Source organism: Rhea americana, unplaced genomic scaffold (assembly GCF_003343005.1).
Source record: "Rhea americana isolate MKP2758 unplaced genomic scaffold, rheAme1 scaffold_52, whole genome shotgun sequence".
NCBI lineage: Eukaryota > Metazoa > Chordata > Aves > Rheiformes > Rheidae > Rhea > Rhea americana.
In genome coordinates this window covers 637,625-655,291 of record NW_028186668.1, presented here as the reverse complement: position 1 = coordinate 655,291, position 17,667 = coordinate 637,625, and the positions used below count along the sequence as shown (strand labels likewise).

Sequence of the window (17,667 nt, the reverse complement as noted above, 5' to 3'; positions counted from 1 at the left end):
ATGGCAGAGTAGAGTCAGAAAGAAAAATGAGAAATTTTAACTAATAAAAAACGAGCAGTAAAGCTAAGGGGCTATATCCTTGAGGGCAAAGGTGGGATTTTTTTAATGTATTTATTTTTAACTATGCACCTTGTGACCTTCCTCATATTTAAGATGTAATGGAGGTAAAACTGGAGAGCGATGAAGAGACTCTCTTAGCTTGAAAAACTGTCCCAGAATATGAGCAGTTAGGAAGAAATCCTTTGTGATACAGACTGTAGATTTAATTCAGGCCTCTAGCATTGTCTCAGTGAAGGTCYGAGCAAGTAGGAGAAATAGATTCTCATGAGTTGTGATTGTTTGACTTGCATATGTCGGTCAGGATACTGTTGAAAAATTCATCACACTTTACTATCTGAAATAATTTAAATTTTAAGTGATTTAAATGCTAACTCTAAAATTAAACTCTAGTATTATCTTTGAAAAAACAAATGGGAAGAGTAATGAGTTAATTCCTAGGCAACATCTTGTTTTTGTATACCTAATTGTAATGTTGGGACATGTAAAATGTGTTGTATGTTGAAAAGTTCTATGTTAAAAATTTGTGTGCTATCAAATTGTCTTTCTATTTTGTAGCATTATAATTTACTCTCCAAAGGACCAGCTTGCTTTCCCAAATGCAAGATTTGTGTAAGAAGTTTTTCTTTCATTACTTTAGATTTCCCTTTCCTTAGATAATATCCTGGCATCAAATAGGATACAGCTGCTGGTTTTTGTTTCCTGCTAGGCTTTTAGTACAACTATTCCTTTCTTTGAGAGGGCAGGAGATAAGAGGAGAGAAGAATAGAAAAACAGGCATTTCTTTTCCATTCCTTGTTTTCTTCTGGACAATGTTTACTCAGTACTCTCAGCAAGAGTTCTGTACTGAGCTAAACAATYAATTTTACGTAACTTGTTTCTGTGTAAATTGAATTTAGGAATATCACAGCTTATTGTTCACATTGTATAAGAACCTGTAATCATTAAACTTCTGCAGTTGTCCTTATATTGTATTGCTTCATGTTGAATTTTTCTAAGCCAAATGTGTCATCAGTTGACATGATTTGTGAGTTGTATATAAGAAAGAGCTTTTCTGGGATGGAAGACACAGGGAAATAAATATTGCCATTGTTTTTGCACTTCTCTTGGTAATTTCAATAAACTTGTTCACAGATTCATGTATTTGTTGGGGAATTTTGTGTCATGTTTTTATTTGCAATTAAAGTTTTTTGTATGATATTGTTTTTCTATTGAACTGTATTAACTATTTTTCTTCCGTTCCACAGAAATTGTAATGATTGTTTCTCATATACCTGCTTGCAGTCTGAGAGAAAATTCATAGCTTCACATACTACCTTTCACAGCTGCAGCTGTTTCCACTTGAACTTTCCAATTTGTTTCTCTRTCTTGAGTCGGTTTTTCAGTTATTTTTCAATGTTATTGTTTTATCTTATGCTAAATTTTCTTCTGTTATTTATCTGTATATAATATCCAAATACCTGTATTTTGGGGATCTTTTTTATTTTCCTGCTTATTTTTTCCACCCCTTCCTCCCCACAATAGAATTTCTGTTACCTCACATGGAAGAACAGTATTCATTTGAGGCTTTCTTTTGCAGTTATTTTTATTCATTTTCTAAGAGGGAATCTGTGCCAGATAATTTTACTTGTGAAATCATTGTCAGTTCAAGATTAGCCTGATCTTTTTTTCTTTTTCAGTTAGTATAGGTGAAATTTATCAAAGACTCTGTATTTGAGTGTGAAAGAGAAACATAAGAAATAACATCCTTTGCCACTGCACAGCCATGAACTGGGTTTATTGTCATTTAGAAGGGTGAGGAAGGAGATGACCAATGCTCTCTTTTTTTTTGCCTCTTTTAGAAATAGATTGTGTTCCAGGATGATAAAGATTAGCTATCAGAGCAGTAGTATATATAAACATAAATTTAGCAAAAATTTTAGGAGTGTGATATCTCATGCAGTCATCTGACAAGATAACGAAAGTTCCCTTCTGCTATGGCATGAAAAAAAATAGTTCAGTTTTCCATTTCTAAAAGGTCTGACAATATAGAACTATAGTGTCAAAATATTTGTAATTATGGAAATTATTGTTAAACTATTTTAAAGACTTCTTTCTAGTTTAATTACATATTTGCTCTTAATTTCTAGTCTCACAGACATAGCTAAGATCTACATTTTACACACGCATTGGCAAGATGACATTTAATATTGTTTTTAAATGCTTTCTAAAACAATTTAGATGCTGTTGCTGTTAAATTAACTAGCATCAGAAAGCTGTGTTTATTATGAAGCGTTGATGGTTATATATTGTGTTTGTACCACATGGGCTGAGAATAAATTCATGCTTCATTGTTTCATGTAAGCTCCCACAGCTCAGCTCTACCAGCCTTGGGAAAAGAGAGTAGATCAACTCTGGATGAAACCTTTCCCTCTACCTATTTAGAAATTTTCCAATTTTCCTCTTTTTTTTTTTTTTTTTTTTTTTTTTTTTTTTTTTTTTTTTTTTTTTTTTTTTTTTTTTTTTCCTTTTTCTTTTCCTTTAGGAATTGCCAGGAGTCCGTTAAAGTGCCATGTATTCTCTTTGCAATTTATCAACCTGTTCTTCCTAAGGATAAAACAAAAAATAATACCCCATTTCTCATTCTGGTATTTGCCCAATATTCTGTCCTTGGTCTTCAGGTCAATACGCCATTATCTCTGGTAGGCAGAAACATTAGCAACAAGATAAGCGCTGGGAATAAAGAAAGAAAGATTTTCCTCACTGATTATACATATGAATAATGATGTTGATTTGAAGCTGGTTGGATTTTTATAATGGAAGAATTTGTTCTGACAGGGAGAAGTCTAGAGGGCAGAGGAGGAAGTCAAAAAGTGTATGAGAAATGCAATTTATTACAAGTTCCATAACTAATTGTTGTTCCATCACCGTGGGACTAAAAAGTGTCCCTGAGGGTTGTGACAAAAGATGGGCAGAGCTACATTGAATGTGCATCTGCAAAACTGGATCATTCAAATGAATTCAAATATGTGGTCAATTTGATTATGGAGATGGGGGAGACTAAGATTCAGAACGAGACTCTTTCTGTATTGCTGTAATTGCTCCTCGATGAAAGATATATCTCCTCATGATGGTGAAGCATCCTCATTTTACTTCACTGTGCTTATACTGGTTTCCTGGGAATTCATTATAGACTTACTTCCACACTAAGCAGTAACTATGCTCTAATGATTTTCAGCAGTGCTAGTGGAACTTTGCCACCTCATCTTATTTAGTTATTTATTTTAATTTTAACTCACTCTGACAGTCTCTTGAGATATACAACCTCATTTTCATGAGACTCACAGGAGATAGCAATAATACAAGTCTACTCTGCTGTTGCATACAGCATTATAACAAAAAGAATAAAGCAGGACACTAAATTTGAAAGTGCAKACAAGAGCACTGAGCAGTCAACATCTCAGTTTGTTAGTGTAAGCCAACAATTTAAAGGATTTCAGAAAGTTTAGTCCTTTTGTTGAGTTTCTCACCTCGAGTGCACCTCTACTTTGTTTTACCATCTTTTCTTTTTTAACCATTCCAGATCTTTCCATCTGGACTTGTCCTCTGTAGACAAATTTTGCTGCCTTCGTGGCAGAGTGTTCAGTTGGATGAAGGGGGAAAGATGTTATTGTTTTTTTCTTTTTTTTTTTTTCCTTTTAAATGAATTTTTGTCCTAGACTTTTAATGGAAAGGTGATGAACAATTGAGAATGAGGGGTTTTCTACTGAGTATTATTTAGATTTTGATTCTAACAGGTGTTAACCAAAACCAAAATACTTCAAAGAATCTTCACTAAAAATCCTTCCCTGTTTAATTGTTCAACTTTTAATCACTTTTATAGTCACAGTGGAAATGATTCTCCAGGCACCACACAGAATTCTGTAACTGTTGATGCCTGAATTTCTAATCATAATTGTAACAGCAAATAGACTCCATTGTTATTTTTCTTTTTCTTTTCTATTAGAAAAGATTGTGCAGAATAAAGAATTTAAAAACTATGATTTTGTTGTGTGGGGTAGACTTTTAGTGGATGATATATGAATTGACTTAAGAGAAGATAGTAGTTTTGCCAGAAAGTGAATTAATGTCTCCTATGTTAATCCTAGGCAGAACGAGTATTTTTGAGATGAAGAAGCTCTTTGTAGTTTGGCATTTGTTACTTGTTCCATGTCATATAAGAGCCAGGCTAATAACAGAGTTTGCAGGATCCATGTTGTTTTTAATGAATTTCTTCTATTTTGTTCTGCATTTTGTTTCAACTTTGGGGGTGGGGAGGACAACAAAATTCTGGATAGCAAATCTTGATTTGTAGTATCTGCTGCATTCATTTACATTTATTCTTTTATGAAGTAAGAATTTTCCAAAACAAACAAAAAAATTTCCACAATTTCTGTAAAGGAAAGCTCAGTGATAATGATTTCAAATATGTTTTAAATGTGCAATTCTAAAAAATCTCAGTGTGCTTTTTATATACTGATTTTTAACTTACTATGTACTGCTTCTAGTCTTATGAACTGCTTCCAGGCATTTCCCAAGATGGGAACAAGGGGAAGAAAAATAATACTTGAAAGGATAAACTTTTCATTTTGTAAGGTGCTAGTTAATTTTAATGTACATCTGAAATGTAACAATGACATACCTATATAAACAGCTCATCTATAAATACAGAAATCTTTAGGAGGAAATTACATACTTCCCGGCAAAGCTGATTTCCAGCAAGAATCAGGAAAGAATGCAGAAAGGCAGGGAAACAGAGGAGGACAAATACAAGGTTAGAAACAAATGTGAGTGTCAGAACTACTGGATTCTGTCCCTGCTCTAATTAGATTTCATATAACATTTAGCTGTGGAAAATCACATTTATATTTAAGGAAGGTAATTTTATGTATTTGTTCTAAGATTGTTCTAAGATGTGAGGCTTTGGAGAGTCCAATGGCTTGGTCTTTATGGGTTTTGAGGGGAGATTACATTACTATGGAAGTAGGAAGCAAGGTAAAATTGAATGTATACAAATTTCCTTATTTAATTTCTACAGAGTTTCGTTTTTGAATTCCTCCGTATCATCAAGAGACTACTATTCTTTCTTGACTTTCGTTTTCATGACTGATGTACTATCCAATGTCCTGAACTTGGTAATTGTAATAGGGAATATGTCCTTTATGGGTATTTCTAATTATAGCACAATCTTGAAGTATTGTTTCATTATTCTAATGAGAAATTATGCTTAAGTGAATATGTAAGAAAGTATGGTCAGGCTTCCAGTATTATTGTGCTTTTGGATCAAGCATAAGGGGGGAAAAAAACCTTGCAAACCAAAGAAAGGTTGGTGAGCTTCCACTTCAGTATCTTTTTCACTTCTTATTTCTTGCTCGGGCTTTCTTTGGAGATTTATTTCTGTTGTGTTCCCATGGAACTTGCAAACAAAATTAGTTTAATGTTTCTGTTCACATAACTTTTTAATGGCTTTCTGATATTTAAACAAAGCCAAGCTAGTTCTAATTTTTGTAGATTTAGGAGCATGTTTTGAGACTCTTGATTGATTGATCCTTGATATCTTCAGATAATTGAACAAACTGTTTGCCCAGGGTAACTATTTTGTTTGAGATTCAAGAGTTATTTTTAAAGGTACTTTTGCTTAAGCATTATATCTATGTCCATTTTTACGTTTTAAAGACTATTGTATAAAACTTCCCTCTTGAAGTGAAAAAATATATGACTAGGAATTTAGGAGTTTTTGCAAAAATGTACTGATTGTCTAAACATCAGTGTATGAAATTTCTGTCAGTATGAAGTAATTTTGTAAAGGTCCAGTGCAATATTGTTGTAAAAGTAAAGCACAGAGGGTAAGAATGCACATTTTGACTAACGTTCCTTCCAGTATGCTGTAATATTGACTCAGACTCAAAGCTCATTTCGCAATTTCTTTCGAAACTAATTGTAGCCTTGTTTTTTTGTTCACAATCTTGGGTCTCTGTACAGTATATTTGTATATGAGTTATCAATTGCTTTCTGTCTAATAATGCTGTACCATTAATTTTATTTTACTGCCAGACTATGTCAGTGATTTGCAGACAAAAGGGCAAATAAGCTGTTCTGAAACACCCAGTTTTTAATAGTGCATACATTTTCCATAGCTTGGAAGAGACATGCTAATTTTTAAGGCATTTAGATAAGAACAATCAGAAAACACGTTTACCAAAAGAACTGAAAAGAAATTTTAGTTACAATGACAGTCTTTGAGGGAGTGGTTAGTACAGCTGTGACTATGTCATCTCAGGTCAAATAGCTGAAAAATGCTGGTTTTAGTGATGAGTAAGTGGCTTTCTTTTCTTTCCCTATTAGATAGAAAATGGTCGGCTGTGGAACTCTATTGTGAAGACYTCAGAAGAAATATCAGTTTTTCCAGTCAGCTTTTCATAATGTAAATATAGTTTGAGCTTTACCCAATGGGCAGCTAAACCATGAACAAGCAGAAAAAAACATTTTGGACTGTATTTCTGAACCAGGCTTCACCTTTCGTCCTGGGAACTTACTAAAGGATTACARCTGAAAAAGACCAGAGAAAGAAAACTTTGAACCAGGAAGTTTATCCTACAATGAGAATTACAAGTACATCTTGTATCTGCCCAGTCCTAGTTTGTCTCTGTTTTGTGCAGAGGTGTTATGGAGCTGCTCACCATGGCTCCATCAAAGTGACTAGAAATCAAACCAAACATATAGAAGGTGAAACAGAAGTGCATCATCGTCCCAAGCGTGGATGGGTGTGGAATCAGTTCTTTGTTTTAGAGGAACACATGGGACCAGATCCTCAGTATGTAGGAAAGGTAAGGTCATTGTCTTCCTTTTTCCCCTCCCATCCCCTGAAACATGATGTTGATAGAAGAAAATCAGATGTCTCCTTAGGTGGTATCTCCCTTTTTTAACGGTGAAAACCTCTTGAGACGGGAGTATTACTACATCCATACTCACTGAACTTAACGAACTGACTATGTATACTTTCTGTGTTAATTATAAAGACAGCAATAYGAATTAAGTAAATAGGATGAAGATACTTAAATATGATAAAATAATGTTTCTTCTGATCTCAGCTAAAAGTGGCTAGAGTGAGTGTAGCTGAYATTCTTGCATGAGATTCTGTATATCCCTGGAACTTAAATATGTCAGTGTAAAAGATTTTTCCCTACTACTTCAGAATAAGATTCAATTTTACTTCAGGGAATCTTATAAGTACAGTCTAGGCTCAATAGGCTATTCATTCCAGTCTGAGGGAAGGGTAGAGAAGGACTCCTCCAAAGGGAAATCTCTCTGTGACTTTGTTAAAAGAGGCAGGAGAAATATTACTTGCTACAACTCCTCAAGAGTTTTTGAAGTGTTTTTAAACTGTTGTTTATCAGGATGCCAGCAACCAGCTACAAGACCTGCATTTATATTTCACTTACGAAGTGAGCAGAGCATCAGGCATAAGGTTCATTCTGTCATGCTGATGCAGTTGTCAGATGGCCAGCTGAAGTCTGATATATCATGTTTAGTGTTGTCTGTATGAGTGTTTGAAATTTTCACTAGAACAATACTGAAAAATTGAATATATATCTTTATTTCCTTAATGAAAATGGACAAAGATGTTGAATATGAGAGCAGAAACAAGATGTCTAATRGGAATGAGGGCATGGAAAAAGGAATTATTTCAGTTTGTCTTCAAGGTCAGAAACTTGAAAATTACATCTTGGAGTATGCAAAATATCTGAGGAAAGCAGTAGCTCCTGAAATCACAGATGTGTGTGATTTCACACAGAAATGGTGTGATTGTAGCAAGGTCCATCAAATTTGGACAGTATTCCTTGAACTGGAAATAGCAAACAGAGCATTGATATTTAAGATACTGTTACCACAAAGATCAGAAAAGAACCCCATGATTTTGTTAATACAACTTAAGTAAAATATGAAATACATGGCATTTCTCTAGGTGGTAAAAAATGTTGGTTATACTGAAGGATGTTGAGATTTGTGCAGGAATTATAAACTGGGGAAAGAATTTTCTAAATGGAGGTAATGAGTTGTATTGAAAGAGAAACTTTCAAAATAGGTGAGGTGAGGAGGAGATATTCCTTCAGACCCATCTGAGATTGCTTAATAGTCTCATGAATGGTTTTAGAATAGAAGAAATATTCTATAAACATGTGATGCTGTCACAAAGGTGTGCAGGAGAATCAAAACATTGCCTGGAAAGAGCTAGATAGTGTTGAGAAGATACGAAGATACAGAGTAAACTTCAGGACCACAGTGTGATAAGGCTCTTACAGAACAATATCATGAATTTCTGCAGTACCCTGATGATTTGTCAGATGTAAGTGACAGAGGAAGAGAAAGATCTGGTCAAGAGATCCATTATTGCCTCTATTGCCATACCTTAAAAAAGGCAAATACAGTTTTAAGCTGCAAAGAGAGAAAACAGTATTAAAGCTATTTTGCAAAGTAATGTTAMCCTGTGCACAGCTTCTGCTTATTTTTGGCTGAGAAAAATGGATTTATATATGAAGCAATGCAGATAAAACTGCTACGATGGGTAGAGTGGTAGTGGGGAATAAAATATGTTTAGGTATTTCAGTAGCTAATAGCAGAGAGCATTTATATTTTTTGTAAACACACCTTGGAAGAAACCGTAAGGGAGAGAGAAAAGCTATTTAAGTTAATTGAATTTCACTTGAAAAAATGAGTTTCTGTTGGCAATGACTCGATTTAGAATGGAAATAAGAGAAGATAAGTGAGGTTCTGGAGGAGCTTCCTAACAGGAATAATGGGAACAAAAATCTGAAATACTTTCAAAGTAAAGCATGCTTTTCCTTATGAAAGCATTTATAGACATGATTGTGTACAAGAGTAGAGACCTGGACACAGTGAGTAATGGATGATCTTCTTCAACTTTATATTCCTGTGTTACTTGTGTACACTTTTTTTTTTTTTTTTCCATTCTCTGTCCGCTTTATTAATGCCAGATTTATGGAGATAACAAATAGGATTTCTTTTTATCTCACATGCTCAGAATGTGACTAGATGCCTTGTTCGAGGACATTTCTTCTTCTGTATTTCCCCTTTTTTCCGAACTTTTCCTCAAAGGAAAAAATTACCTGATACTGCATACTAAGTGTCCTCCCAGCAGTAGTAAGCTTGCCTTTGTAGAAGTTTTGTGGGACTTAGGAGCATCTATACTCTATTTTGTATTTGGTCATACTTCTCATGATCAGATTTAATGCAGAGGTCAATCATATTAGCTCAAGCTTCTATTTTTTAATTCAGGAAAAAAAGGCTGAGACAGACAAAATCTTAGTAATCAACAGAATTTCCATGGTAGTCACCGTGCATGAGTTTATTTTCATTTTGAAACATAGGTGTTTTTAGTGAAGTTGCATTTAACTTGCAAACACCTCTTCAAGGTTTCATTCTGTGTGCTTTGAGAAGTGATTTTCATACAGAACCCCTCAGTTTAAAAAGGCTATGTGCATGTTGTCCTTTAATTCTAGGCTTCTATTCACTACTGCTACTGTATCAGTTCTGTCAGTTATTAACTCTGTGGACTGCTCTGCTTCACTGGCGAGAATTTTGCCATTTGATATCTGTCCTTTTACATTTTTCACACCAAKTGGGGAGTTACAACACAAAAAGCAGAGTCATTATGTACAATGCTGTTACACTGATTACAGTCATTGTCATGGAAATACATGCTTAGGGTAAGAATAGGTTAGGTCTACAGTGAAAATGATAAGGTCTCCCATTCTTATCATGAAACAACTGTCAACAGGATGGATTAATTTATTGCCATCATCTATTATACAGCGAGTATTAGGACAACAAGTCGTCATTATRTTTAGTAATGTGGCATACCGCGTTATATTTTATAAAATATATCCCCACTCTTCACTCATTATTTCTTTTCTCTTAAAAATTGTCATTTGGAGCCTGGAAAACTGTATAAAATGAATATATATCAGTACTGCCCATGAGGTTTTTATAGGAAAAAGGAATATGACAAAACACAGATCCTACATGAATGAAGTTGTGATAAAAATGAGAAATGATCCTAAGTATGATCCTAATGATCCTAAGCTAAGTATTTTCTCTAATACCTAGATTGTTGACTGATGCTCTGTTACATTTTGGATCAAGCTTCAATGTTTCAGGTGATGTTTCCTCAGYAGACATGTTCAAAATTAATTTTATATTAAGAGGGTACCTTTAAAGTTCTTAAAATCACAGTGACTTCTTTTTCTGATATTTGAGTTATTTGGGGAAGATTTTGTGAAAACTTCCAAAAGATCAAGACTATCTAGTGGTGTTCTGACAGACTATTCATCTGCAAATGTGTGTCTGTGTATGCACTGGACAAACTGAGGGAATTTGATTAAGCAAGAAGAAATATCTGCTTCTCAAATAATCAAATGAGCTCTCAGCTAGAAGAGAAATGATGAGGAGCTTTCCTGTGTGTTATGTGTCTCTGATGAGAAATATCCTAATGAAAACATACCTTTGAGCACTGAAARCAGGGCTACTAAGTGCACAAGGATTTATTAAGGAGTTGGGTACCACCATTTTATGCAGTGAAGCAGCTCAGAAGAGCAGGTTCTCCTGAGGAAATCTAGAAGAACATGCACAGTACCACTGCAAGCTTTCACATTGCTTCATTCCTATGGTGGTGAAGTATGGCTTGTATTTCCTGCAAGCTTCCAAGTTAGATAATTCAGCATATGGAAAACAAATAAATAATTTTAGGAAAGAAAAAAGAGAGGATGAATTTCAATCCGTAACATTCTTCATTTTGAATGTTGACACATCTTTGTTTCCTAGATGTCTTATGATATTTTCTGAGAGTGAGTTGTACTGGAAGGAGCTCATAACTTCACATTCACTATACTTTTTACTTTGGAGAGAGAAGTAAATGTGTAGTAGTAAAGGGAAGAGCAGTGTGGGTCTGACTYTGGAGTGAGTCATGCTTTTAAAGGGACTAGCAGAGGAACATGATAAACAAGTCTGACATGTGTGGACCCTTTGGATTTGTAGCGTACTGAATGCAAGTTTCTCTCAATCCACTCCAAATGTCTTTTTCAGGGCAAATAAGAATGTTGCTTGAAAATAGAAATAAAGCATAACAAACTGGTCATTCAAACTTCCTTTTCAAGATGGTATGATAGCGTAACACTGTAAGAAGTTAGGCATACCACAGAGAGAATATAACGCTTCCTTGACTTGCTTCCTTAAAAACAATTTCAGCATCTCAGATTTAATGACAGTAATGGAAAAAATACATATGCTTTATAAAAACTGATGTTTTTCTTTCACRAAAATGAAAAGGAAAATCCATGTGTTGCAGTCTCAAGATTTTGCAAGGACTTGTTAGTTATCTGCATGTCGTTATAGAAAAGAGTATATGCAGCATAATTGGTTCCTAGAATAATGTGTCCCATTTTATATCTTTATGTTCCTAATTTCACAATGATAAATGTGATAAATAATGAATATAAAGTCATTTTCCAAGTATCTATACCTAGGAAAAGCATAGTAATAATAAAGTAATAACCTGAAAATTCAAGCCCAGTTATTCCGGTTCCTTMATTGACTTTGTGTGCTTCTTAAAAGTTTTGTGCCAGAATTGGCCTATGAAGAAAATAAAGTACAGAAAAAAAGGAAGTTTTTGCTCAAGAAAGTAATAGGCATTGAAACCACAAATTTCATATGTCTGATGTGAAAGAGGTTTTTAGTTACGTTATTTTTAATTCTGTTGGGTTTTAAAAAGAGAACAACTTTGAATTAATACACTAAATATTTGAGCAAAGATTTTTAGTTAAGACTGAGATCTGTCCAGCTCCTTCAAAAGAACCTCCCAGCACATCCAGGAAAGACTAGGATTAGAGACATTTGCACTGAAAAAGTAGAGATTTATAWTTTTAATATATATATTTTTTTAAAATGCCTTGTTWGAGCATTTCCATTTTATTAGGTCACTAAACCTAGATTTTATAGTACTTTGTATTTATTGAGATATTTATGATTTTCTGGTTTCTAATTACTTAAGTCCTACTTCTTTTCACCTGTACTGTTGCTAAATGACATTTTGATTCAGTGTCGTTTAAGTAGATGAAAGGGCGACACTGTTCATACCAGACGGTGGTTATTTCCTTTGCTTACGGATCAGTGCCCCTCCTTTGCTCGGGGAGCAGGGCTACTGAGAGACAGAGGAAAGTCCTGCACCGTTTTACTGCTGTCAGCATACCTGAGGTCAGTATTATGCAACAATATCTGGTCCTATTTAATGTYAGTCATCTTATTTTCTGATTTATTTTTACAAAGAGCTCTTTCAAGAGTATTGCCACCCCAGAAGCTTTTCGTAATAAAAATGCACACATGTACTTGCTGTTTCTTGAGTTCTGTTGGCACAGATAGTGACAGGCTGTCTCTGTGCTGCTACTAACCCCGTCTTTATTCACCAGCTATTACTCAGTTTCTTTCTGAGAGGATGAGAGCACATTACTCAAATTCTACCAGGCATAGAATGCTATGGGCCTTTTAGTTTTAGCTATTATTTTTGCACTGGAATCTCTAAACATTCAAAGGTTATCTGGGGGAAATTCAAACTGAAGAGAGGAGTCAGTCTAATCTGTCTGACTTTTTCCCAGTGAGTTCAGCCATATCGGAGATTTCCTCAAGCATAGTTCATACATTGGAGTCTTCTGATATAAAATGGCTGCATGCAGACTGACATTTTGACTTGCTGGACCAAGCAAACAGCAAAGCAGAAGTGCACTGAAGTTCAGTGTTAGAACAAAGGCATGAGGTAAAATGTTCACCTGGTTTAACTTCTTTTAAATAAATGTGTAATTACATACACCATTTATAAACCTGACCTTTTGTGTCAAAACAGTAACATTGACTCTAATACATAGGAGGAATATTGTTTTTGTGAGGAAGCTTTACATAGTCTGTTAGCCTTAAATATGACAGCAATATATCAGTCTGCTTTGTGGAAATTGTTTTTCAAGTAATAGGTCAAAATAAGTTGTCGGGGTGATCTGTCTCCTCTGATACTCTTTATAGACTTAAGTGGGTACACAATTTGATTCTCCTTTATCCTTTACTTCTTGTCCTTTCATTGTATAGGCACTTGCATGCTTCACATCAACAGCTGAAGTTCTGTGACTTTTAAACATTCTTTCCACTGAATTGAAAATATTAATGAAACTAGCATCTTTTAGACGATATTGCTATATTCTGTCTTAAACTAGTCACAGTCAAGTAAAGAAGGCTAAATCTTATAGCACACCAACTTCCTCCTGAGTGAAAGAAATGGGTTCTTCAAAAACTGAGTCTGTCTTGTAATTTCAGAGTTGACTTGTAATACAAAAGGGATGTTGCATCCTGGACTACTCTTTAGAGGATGTAAGATATTTCAGTCTATATTTGTTTTCTTTTACGTTCTTTTTGAGTAAGGGATTCCAGCAACCTTGTTCATTTTTCCCATTTGTATTTGTCTAAAATAGAAAGTCAGTATTATTTGATATGTTGAGTCAATTTGTTTTTCTTCATAACTTTAGAGATCAATAGCTGCTGTATGAGAAATGTAAGTTCTTACTACAAATATATCCAGTTTCGTAAATAACTTTTTTCTAAGTGTTGTTTTCAAACATTTAGATTTTTGGCTAGATGACTTCTGAATTTTCAGATATCATTTCAATAAACTGATAATAACTTTTAAGCTGAAGATTCACACTATGGTATGTCATTTAAATGTTTCTGATGAACAACTTATGCTTAAATTGGAAAATGCAGCTCTGTCTATATTGAGGTGTGACATTAATTTCCTTCTGAAAATCCTATTTAACATTCRCATTATTCCCAAGGAGGTCTCCTGCCTCCTGAATTTCTTTTTGTTTTTGTTTCTTTTTTTCCTGAAAAGAGTACATTTTTTTTTGGAAAGCAAATACGAAAACTTGGGGAATAACCAAAGGGCTTCCATGCCAGAGCATCTCTCCTTAACTCTTGCTAAGAATAGTGTAAGGTATTCATCCCTTCTGAAGAGGCATTACTACAGAGTGCCTGAGTTTAGAGAGCATAAGAGCAGGGAATGTGTCAGGACAGAAGAGTATATGGAGTTAGTAGTGACAACTGTTGAAGAAGTTTGTTAGTCAAAAATTGCATTATTTATTCTTCTGTGGGGTGCTTTAAATTTAATTTGTGTTTAGAGAATAGGCAGGTGTTGTTATAGATGTTATAGGTGTTATAGGTGTGTTATAATAGATGTGTTTCTGGATGTATTGATCAGAAAACTTGTTTTTTGGGGCTATTATCTTCACTATTGTGAAGATAATAAGAACAACTATGACACTGGGAAAAATAAAATTATCTGGCTTAATGATAGTGAGGAATATTCCTATCTTTTAAATGGCTACACTTTTCTCCTGATTAAAGTTCAAAGCATTAGAACTGAGAAAATCTTACTTGTTTGTCATGTCTGTGTGACATGACCATTCTGCCTCTCATAATGCTGGTTCTTGATACAAAGCTTCAATGATGCTAATTACTTTACTGGCATTCTATAACATTTCAGGAATTTCTAGATGAAGTTTTAAAGTGTCAAAAAGCAGGGAATCTGTGCTGTGTAGACAGTCACAATGTTTTGAAATACACAGATCTTATGCATGTCAAAAAGTCATAGAGGGATACAGATGTGGAATAATATGAGATTTTATTGACCCTTTAAAGAAATTGGTTTGTTAGGGYTGCAGTGTGACAGACACCTTTTGCTTCTAAAATGAAATAAAGTATTGCATGCAGCCCAAAGGAAGATGAGTTCCTTTAGGTTAGAAGATAAAGGGAGTGACTTTGTGTCCAAACATGAATACTAGATACATATTTTTAAATTGTACTTCCATACAATATTTATGTTAAGTTGCAACATGTACTGTGTAAAATGGATAATATTTGTTTGTATGGAAATATAAATGAAAAATATCTGAAAGCAGGAAGTACCATGACTACTCAAAATCATAGGCGTATATATAGTGTGTTCGCTGGTGAATTCCAGTGAAAACTTGCCCTGCTGTTGTTGTTTTTGTTTTTTCTTGAGAAGTTTCTAGTGTTTTAGCGATACTCTGAACTTCAGTCAAAGGACTTGGACCTTTTATCTAGTCATTTTTTTCACATCGTTTACAGGAAATTATGATCCTTGAGACCACCAGCCTTCTGTCAGATTTAGTTGGTATCATCCAACACCCCAATTGTCATGGGTGCCAAGGACACAAACACAAATGTATATTGCTGCATGCACAGAGGTTTGCTTGCATAGATATTGTTTCTGATACAATTCATATGTTTGCTTTGAGAACTATAATTTGTAGTCAAACTTGGAACAACTTTCTTTGATCACCTAATTGTGTAATTGCCATGCAGTTTTCAGAAGGCAGATATTTTATTGGTTTAATACTGCTTTTCTTGGCTGACACAGTGACATTTACACAACACAGACTTGTGGCACTTCCCTCAAGGTACTATGAAGTGACTACAACTTGGCCCATTGGTTCTTTCCTGTTCATGAAAAGTAAGTGATGAAGGGCTCAGTCTTTATATTGTCTCAAGTGAAATTTGATTATGTGTCCTTATTTCCCTAATAGAAAACATGTTGTGTGTAGCACAAAGATAATGATTCACAAATTTGGTATAGTACATGTTGCCTTCCTTATTACTGTATCATTGCCTTATACAATACTGTGAATGCATGCTTTTCTGTCAATTATTGTATCAAAATTATGTAAAATCTCCAAAAGATACAGTTTATATATAAAAAATAGAACTACAGAAAAGACAATGTGTTATATATGTTATATATATGTGTGTGTGTGTGGCAATGAGGAAACAGAGATAACTCTACATCCTTTTATATTCAGTCTTCAACATGGTAGCTTTGTTTTTAAGGATATTTACCATCTAATCTTAATCAGTAAGCAATGAAGCTGATAGGCTGGCAGCCTCAAGCATGAATTAACATCTCAATTACTTGTCATGCACATTCTCAGCCTTATTTTGGAGAGGTATCCGTTCATGCTCAGCTGCTTGTGTAACTTTCCTTGCCCACATTCCTTCCTCCTCCGCCTCCAYCCCCCCAACCCTGAAGATGCTGCTGCATCATTTGGCCACTCAGTATATTTCATCAGCTCTTGACGATGTCTTTATAAAAAGGAGTGTTAGTTGAACTTTTACGTAGCTTTATATAGATATATATATATAATGACAGAAACACTTCTGTTGCATGGTTGAAGCTCTGCATACAATCATGCCGTTTATTTTGTATTAAACTATACAAAATTACAAAGAAAAAGGAAGCATGGGAAGTGCTTTATCTTCATTTGGCAAACAAGTACAACATACGTTAACAACCCTGTTAAGTATTGGTTTGGAATGCACTGTCTTCTCAGCGATTGCTTCATCAGCTTACTAGATACTTAGCCTTCATGATTTGTTTAAGTTGTTCTATCTGAATTATGTAAGATGCCAGAATTATATTTATTTGTGTTCCAGAACCTATGCACAATTTTTAATGATAATAAACACTTGTCAAGCAGTAAGAAATGAAGCAGCTCTAATGTGTGATTTAAAAACTTTCCCATTGTTTCTACATGTTTCTAGTCTTATAATATATATGCAGTTTATGAAACTAAAATCACAGTGAATTTCCAGATGAATCGCGTTTCTAAATTACGTAGAGTGTTTTCTAATTGTAGTGGAAATCACCTGCCTATAAAACATGAAAGAACTATTTCAGATTTTATTTTCTTATCAGGATTAGTTTTGGTTGATTCTTGACAAGCAATTATTTTTCATTTAAATAGTTTTTCCTACAAGTTTGTCAGCTGTAATTTGAACATTTTTTTTAAATGACAATGACAAACACCTTTGTTTGGAAAGAAGGAAAGGATCTGGTATCTGCTTTCAGATTATGCAAAATTAATTACAACCAGAAAGCTGAACAGTAGTTAAACTATATATTTGGGGCTAGAACAGAATGCCTTAAAAAGTCATCTCTGTATTCAAGGCCCATTTGCTAAAGAGTCAATTCCCTCCAAAAATTAGATGAGCTTTTTTGGATTGAAGGCTGCCTACATGGGGCTGCTCAAGACAGGTAAGTAAAGTAAAGGGCTAGGGCTGGAAAGAATAGTTACAAAGATGGCCCAGTGCAGGGAGAGATTACTAAAGGATATAAGGAATAAATTGGCCAGAAGAGCTTGCTGTAAGTCAGTTTATCACTCAAGAGATTTATTTCAGAAACTCCATGTTTTCAGATAGTAAGTTCATCTATGTTCTGAGATTACAATGCTTATTTACAGCTCTTGCCCTTCTGAATCCTGGAATTGTATAAAAAGAGATTGCTTTACTTTCTTGGAAGCAGTACAAGGAGCAGATGAGTAAAGTAGGACTCTTCTGACTGAAAGAGAGATGAGTTAAAGTGGATTTGATAGTGGCCTATATAGTTTTGGGTAGTGTGAGCAAGGTGAAACAGGAATGATTTTCACTGTATCTTTTCCTTCCCTTCTACAAGCAGTAGAAGTC

General features: G+C 34.4%; 1 protein-coding gene across 1 annotated transcript in view; it reads left to right on the top strand.

The window, feature by feature from the left end:
• Positions 1-6,674: 6,674 nt before the first annotated feature.
• Positions 6,675-17,667, top strand: part of LOC146588353 (cadherin-18-like) — a 170,922-nt gene continuing 159,929 nt past the window's right edge. The window contains 1 exon segment of the mRNA XM_085318113.1: positions 6,675-6,902. Within this exon segment, the coding sequence (XP_085174239.1) occupies positions 6,675-6,902 (228 nt within the window).